General features: G+C 34.1%; 1 protein-coding gene across 1 annotated transcript; it reads left to right on the plus strand.

The window, feature by feature from the left end:
- Positions 1–3,643: 3,643 nt before the first annotated feature.
- LOC128197897 (uncharacterized) lies at positions 3,644–6,212 on the plus strand. The gene is made up of 4 exons (XM_052880745.1): positions 3,644–3,741; positions 4,956–5,146; positions 5,256–5,365; positions 6,106–6,212. The coding sequence occupies exons 1-4, from the start codon at positions 3,644–3,646 to the stop codon at positions 6,169–6,171; spliced, it is 465 nt and encodes a 154-aa protein (XP_052736705.1). The 3' UTR covers positions 6,172–6,212.
- Positions 6,213–7,280: the final 1,068 nt, after the last annotated feature.

Consider the following 7,280-nt stretch of genomic DNA (forward strand, 5'->3'; position numbering starts at 1 on the left):
AAAATATATTTTTATTATAAAAAGGTTTAATTATTTTATTTTTCAATTTATTATTTTAATATATTTTAATTTTTGGTATTTTTAAGTCAATTTTATTTTATTTAATACTTTTAATTATTCAAACAATCGAGGTTCACGATACTACATAATATACTGTATAATGACATACGTAAATTACTACGGAAAGTACTTGTTTTTTATATACACTCGTGTAAATAAATTAATTATTTCAATCATTGATTATAAAACCAATTTATCAGAATACAATTCAATAATATAACTACTTTTAAAATATAATAGATAATTACTAACTAATTTTATTGTCAAGTCAAGAATTAATTTTACCACAAATGTACCAAATATACTTCAATTTTATTGTCAAGTCAAGAATTATACCTTATATTTGTACACATCACCAATTATAAAAGATTACATATAATTAGTAATAACAAAATAGCCCCAAGAAAATTAATAACAACATAATTTATTGTTTTGTTTCCTAAACTTCTAAAATATAATTCAATTTTTTTAATTTAATAAACTAAAATTTAAAAGAAAAACTACTATCAAAATGAGTTAGAATTCACGAGTTAACCTACTGGGTAAGTTTGAAAAAATGAAATTTTTTTATTCGAGTGAATTTTCAACCCGGCTCACCTAGGTTGAACCTATGGTGAGCTAGATTGACTCACCAACCCACCTAGTTGAATTTTATTATTTATTTTTTGTGTTTCAATAGTATTAGTTAACATTTTTTTTATTGTATTATAAATGAGAATAAAGAAAAAGATGTTTCAAGAAAGAAAAATATTATAAATTTATCCATTCAAAACTTCTTATAAATAGATAAGTGACACAAAAATTATCAACATATTATAAACTTATTTATTCGACTTTTGGGTTTGCTTTTGGATTATACTTGAGTTGTATGTTAATTGTTTTTATTTTGAATTGTATTTGGAGTTTAACATCATTTTAGAGTGAAATTATTTAAATTTAAAATAAAAAGAATTGCAATTTTTTTGGATTTAAAAAAACGTGTAATTAAGTGATCCAGCGAGCCAACCCGTGGTGGGCTGGGCCGGATTCAAATTTTGTTGGCTTGCTAATAAATGAGTCAGGTTGAATTGACTCATTCAGTGACCAACACATGGTATACCAAGCCGAGTTGAACCGGATTACCCATTTTAACAACACTAAAAAAACACAAAAGTAAAAGTATTGAGACTACTTATTACTAACAAGTAAAACCATCACATAAATTTTCAATGCAAGATATGGGAAATACAACCGTAGATTTTTCTTTTCACTTCCCAACGTTTAGGTTTCTTATGGCATTCATATCAATTGGAAAAAGATTGAAAAAAGATTAAATAAAATTTTTTAAAGTGTACCTTGGAAGTAAAAAAATAATTGCAGTTTGAAAGTGTTACTAATGAGGAACAAGAGTAAGTTGCAGACCGAACGATCGCTATCAGTCAAAGGCCGAACGCAAACGAAGACCGAACGACTACAATCAGATAAAGGCCGAATATTGTTTATGGCCGAACACTGTTCATGGTCGAACACAGCTTAAGACCGAATACTAGAAGGCATGACCAAGACCAAGTGGGGGCATGAACAAGACTAAAAGGTTGGACGCTGAAGTTGTGGTAGAAAGAATTAAACCTGACAACAGAGCAAAGGCATAACTGAGACCGAACGGTCGTAACAATTGAAGGTCGAACGAAGTGTAACAATTGAAGGCCGAACGCAGTAAAAGACCGAACGATGTTGAACACAGTTGAAGGTTGAACATTGATAAAAGGCTGAATGGAGCATAGCAGTTGAAGGCCGAACGGTGTCAAACAAGTCGAATGATATTGTGTCCAACTAATAGTATAGAAGAAAAGGTTAAGAGTTGGAAAGTTTTTCAAGTATTGAACCGAGCGGTAGCAAGGAATGACTGAGACCGAGCAGTTAGCATCAAACGTTGGAAAGATATAAGTAACCAAGTTGAACGACAAAAGGTGATAAGGGCTCAGGCCAAACATAGTTGAAAACCGAGCGGCAGAAGATGAAGAACTCAAGTCGATCGGTTGAAGAGTTAAAAAAATCCAAACTGTTCCAAGTCTCGCCTATAATTGATTATTACTTACGATAATCGATTATCACTGGCAGTTGTAATGCGTCTTTTCATTTTCAGACCAGTAGGCTTTATATATACCTTTGCCAAACACTTTAGAAAGTAACTCTAAGCTTTTTAAGAATACAGTGTGATGAGTGCATATTTATGCCCACATTTATACTTTTAAATTCAAATTTTTTATGTCATAATTGTGCTTAAATGGTTGATTTTAAATGAATTTGTGATGATTGGAATTGTTGGGTTTGAGAATTAAAGAGACGTAAAAAGTGAGTTTTAGCGCATAAATTATTCTTGGATGTTCTAAACTATATTTGTGCAGCTAAGATTATAAATTATATTGGTACAATTGGCAATTCAAGGCCCAAAATCAGATTTTATTTGGAAAATAATATACAGATGGGCCAAACAGGCAAACTTTACCCTTGCACCCCCTAAAATCCCTAAATACACTCCTATTTCTGAAACAGGCCAAAGACCAAGCCCAAACACTAAGTCATTTCTACTACACCTCCCTAAGTTTCCTATACACACCCCTCCTAAGCTAGACTCCACCAGATCATGCCACGTGTCCAAATCCTCTCCACACAGATCTAGCCAACCAGAACATGTCACCTCATGCCTCTTGCCACGTCAGCCCTGTCTTCTCTAACAGAGAAACCCTAATCCAACAGAACCCTAGCCGCCACCACCTTCACGCTGCGTCGCTTCGTCACCGTCCGCCGTTGCCGCAACCTCCATGGCCACCGTTCATCTTCCTCGCGAGATCCGTCGCCACTCCGTCATCGGACAGCCATTGTCGTGCCGCCGCAAGCCCAACGCCACTGTCGTGCCACCGTCACCACCACGTCGCGACCTCCGTTCATCTTCTCCCTTCTCGAAACCAAATCGTGATTCCACCATGGACGCCATCAACAACCATCATCGCCGCAAGACCTCCGTCACGCACAGCCGCTCTCCTCAATTCGTGCCAACACCTTGTCGCTCCGCAATCGCGCCACCTTTTCACCATCTCCACAGCACCGCCTCGGTCTCGCCATCACCACCACGGTTTCGCATCTCGACCATCTTCATCTTCTCCATGCCGCCACCACCAAATCGTCCTCCTTTCTCACCAAACAGTCACCATCAACAATCACCATCGTTCATCTTTTTCATCCGCTGGCACACCATCATCAAAACCGTAAGTCGCCACCCAAAGTTGCCGCAAGAACGACCATTAAAGCGCGTCATTCTTCTCGCGCACCACGTGCAACTCCTCCACCGCGTCACGCACAACCTTCCTTCTCCATCGTGCCACTCAGAAACGCGATCTCTCCAAGGTCACCTTGCGCACATCCAAAACGGCCACCACCTGCACTCAGAAAATCCAAACAGCGAAAACCCATTCGCAGCGCAGGCAGAGGCGGAGGGGGAAGCCCTTTTCCCCAATTTGCTGAAACCCTAATTTTTGGTGGAAAAGGATATTGACACGTGGCGGGCACTCATTGGCGCATAGTCTTGAGTCAAAGCTGGTCAATGAACCTTTTCTGGTCAAAGTCTGGTCAACTGAGGGGCTTTCTTGCAATTTCAGAAAGTCAGAAGGGGCTAAAAGTGCAGATAGAGACAATTTCAGGGCATTTGTGCAATTTTGGAAAGTCAGAAAAAGCTAAAAGATAAAATTCAGTTGTTGAATTAATTTGATTTGGGAATATCAACAGAAAATATCTTCCAAATAATGTTATAATTATCTAAATCTTTTAGTAATTTGGAAGATATAAGTAAAAGATTTTGTCAACTGAATACTCAGAGTCCAAGCCCAATCAAGCCCTATATAAAGAAACCTAGAGGACTTCACTTAAAAAATTCATTCTCTCATACTCCTCTGACTTTTCTTTCATCTTGTATTCAACTCCATTCATGGAGAGCTAAGTATCTAGGGCTATTCTGCTGTAATTCCCTGATGGATTCTGCGGTTACGTTAAGTTAATGCAATTGTTTATTTTGATTATTGATTTAAGTTGTTCTCTCTCTATGTCTTTCATCTCTCTATCTTGATAAAAGTAAAGATTTTTGCATCATAATGTGTTTGAATCTACATGCATATTAATTATATGAGTTCTAGGGTTTCTAGGTTTAATTGAGAATTTATTTTGATTTAATTTAGAAACTTTCATATGATTAAATGGTTTTTACTATCAATTGAGAATGTACTTTGGTTGTTAGTAATAATTTGAACTATAATCAATTGAGAATTTACTTTGATTGATTAACTTTTAACTTGGTTAGGAGATTTAAGAATAGACATGATTAAACACAATAGAATTTGATTGAGAATGTACTTTGGTTGAATTTATTGTGAATAATCTAGAAAGGTTTTGCATTTGATTGAGAATTTACTTTGGTTAAATGCATGATCGCCCTCAAATTAATTGAGAATGTACTTTAATTAATTTGAAACTTAAACAATAATCAATTGAACAATTATCCGTGAATAACCGATGACGAATCTATCTTAGAAAAGACCTTTCTATAACGAACCTATTATAACGGATAAAAATTATCCATTATAATAGGATATATTATAACGTAGTTTTGTAAATCAGTTATAATATGAAACGTGATGGCAAACTTGTAAATAAGTTTAAGACATATTATAACGTAGTTTTGAAAATCAGTTATAATATAAAATGCGGTGGCAAACTTGTAAATAAGTTTAAGACATATTATAACGTAGTTTTAAAAATCAGTTATAATATAAAATACGGTGGCAAACTTGTAAATAATGTAAAACATGTGAATAAATGCAAAACTTATTATTAACTTATTATAACGGAGTTTTAAAATACAGATATAATATCTCTTCTTCTTCGCTTATTTTTCACATTTCCCTCCCTATATTTCATTTTACTTTGCCTCTCACTCTCATTCTTCTCTTCCGTTCATCTCATCCCTCTCACTCGCATTTCTCCGTCTTTAAAATTAGGGCAGGAAGGGGGCATTATTGTGGTTGGTTTTCACTCGCATTGAAGCAGTACGAAGGTATGATTGTGCACTATTTTGCATTTTTTCGTTGATTGATTTCCCTTTTTAGGTTTGTCTTTGGTCCTACTGGTTTTTGGTTTAACAGGTATCGTCGTTGTTGTTGTAGGATTGCGATTTTGGCATCCTTGTGTAGGTCAAAACCTTAGTACCGGTTCCATCTTGGTGATTATCGCGATTCCTATTTTTTTTTGTGAGGTGCGTTTTGGAGTGCTGCAGGTAACGTGGTCCCTTCAATTTTTGGTTCCGATTGCTGTGTGTGGCATTCTCATTTGAGAAAGTTTGATTATTTTTCAGCGGCCATTGAAATTTGGGGTTTTAGGGTTGATGTTGGGAGAAATTGTGGGGTTTAGGGTTTGTTGTTCTGTGTTGGGACGCTTTTCAATTTTTTTGATTTTGTTGAGGAACTGAACATGTTAGCCTGTATTGATATTTTGCCTCTGATGATCTTTCGAAGAAACAAAAAACTTAAAGACCGCTGATATTTTAGTTGTGTGAAGTAGAACCTTGGTAAGTAGTAGGTTAGGAAGACATATATCGTGTTCTTTGTTTATTGTACAAAATCATGAGTGGAGGTAACCACTTCTTTGGATACATGAATCTGTTGCTTTGGTGTCTATTAAAAGAGTGGAGGAGTAACCTTTGATTCTTTCAATTTTGGTTTTGTCCTGCCTAATTAGGTTGGTTTTTATTGGAGACCTTTGAAGCCTCTAGTTTTGAAGGAAATATTGATCTTTGTGGTGAACAACTCAACAAAAGTTGTCCTGGGTATAGGATTCTTTGTAGGATTTCGGGCCTTATTAGGACCGATTCTAATTTGGAAACCTTGGAGACTTGCTTACCTGAAGTTCTTGAACTGAAATGTTTTCATAAATCTGTGTGCCAATTTTAGTTCTTCAAATGTTATTCCCAAATCAATTTTTTTACTGTTAAAATGCTCATTTTTGTTCAATTGCTAGGCTGCAGGCTTTGGCACAGAGCATCAACTACAGACTACCCTGAACAACCCACCTTCATCGTCTTGAGGCCTGAGAAAAAATTCAAGTTAGAAAACCTGCACCCTTCAACTGAGTACTTTTGCAAGGCTTTTCAAAATGGACTTGTGAAGCACATAGATGCTATTCAACAGCAGTTTGATTCTACTTATTCTCCTCTGGCCTTGACGTTGAGGGTATGTATAGAATGGTTATTTTGAAAATAGCTATGATGAATTTTACCTTCAATGGGTTTTTCCTCCTATATACATTTTTTTTCCTTTTCTGTTACTTGGGATTCTATTTTTTATCTCCATTTGCAAAGATATTGTTACACTTTTGTTTTAATTAGTTTTTATGATATATGGTTGAATAATCTGTTTTTATGATATATGGTTTAATTAGTTTTAATTAGTTTTTATGATATATTGGTTCCTTTTCTGTTTTTATGATATTTGAGAAGCTAATTAATTATGAAATTCTATCGTGCAGTGGCTGGTTGTTTCCTTTTTTATATCAATTAATACTATTTATATCAATTAATTTTATTTAATTTTACATTTGTTTTGCAGGTCGCTGGTTGTTGACTTTTTTTTGTTGTGTTCCTATTTCAAATTTCAAGTAAGAGACTCTTAATATTACAAGATGTTGTATAAGTTGCTGGTTTAAATGTATTTTCATAATGTGTTTCATTACAATTTTAATTCTATTATTTTATTTGTAGATTTTTAATGATTCATCTCCCATGGGAGCTGTAGACATGGAAGACCAAATGGGCTTCTTTTATTTTAAGTGTTAGTAGAAATTTGGCTAGAATTCAATAGTGTATATACATTAATGTAATATTTAGATTTAATATATAGTTTTATGTATAAATGGTATTAAATTATTAGATGATTTAATGTTTGAAATGAATTCTATTTTGTTAGTATCATTAAATTTGTTTATTTGAAGCTATATTGATTATAAATTGATTGAATGAGATGTACAGGAATATTATTATAATTTTCTTGGATGTCAAATGTAATAATCAATCAATTTTTTTTTTCAAAAAAAAACATATTATAACGTACAAAAATATATACGTAATAATAGATCATATATTATAACGTACAAAAACTTTTACGTCATTATACCTCTCTGCGCATATTATGACGGAC

This window comes from Vigna angularis, chromosome 7 (assembly GCF_016808095.1).
Source record: "Vigna angularis cultivar LongXiaoDou No.4 chromosome 7, ASM1680809v1, whole genome shotgun sequence".
NCBI classification, from domain to species: Eukaryota; Viridiplantae; Streptophyta; class Magnoliopsida; order Fabales; family Fabaceae; genus Vigna; species Vigna angularis.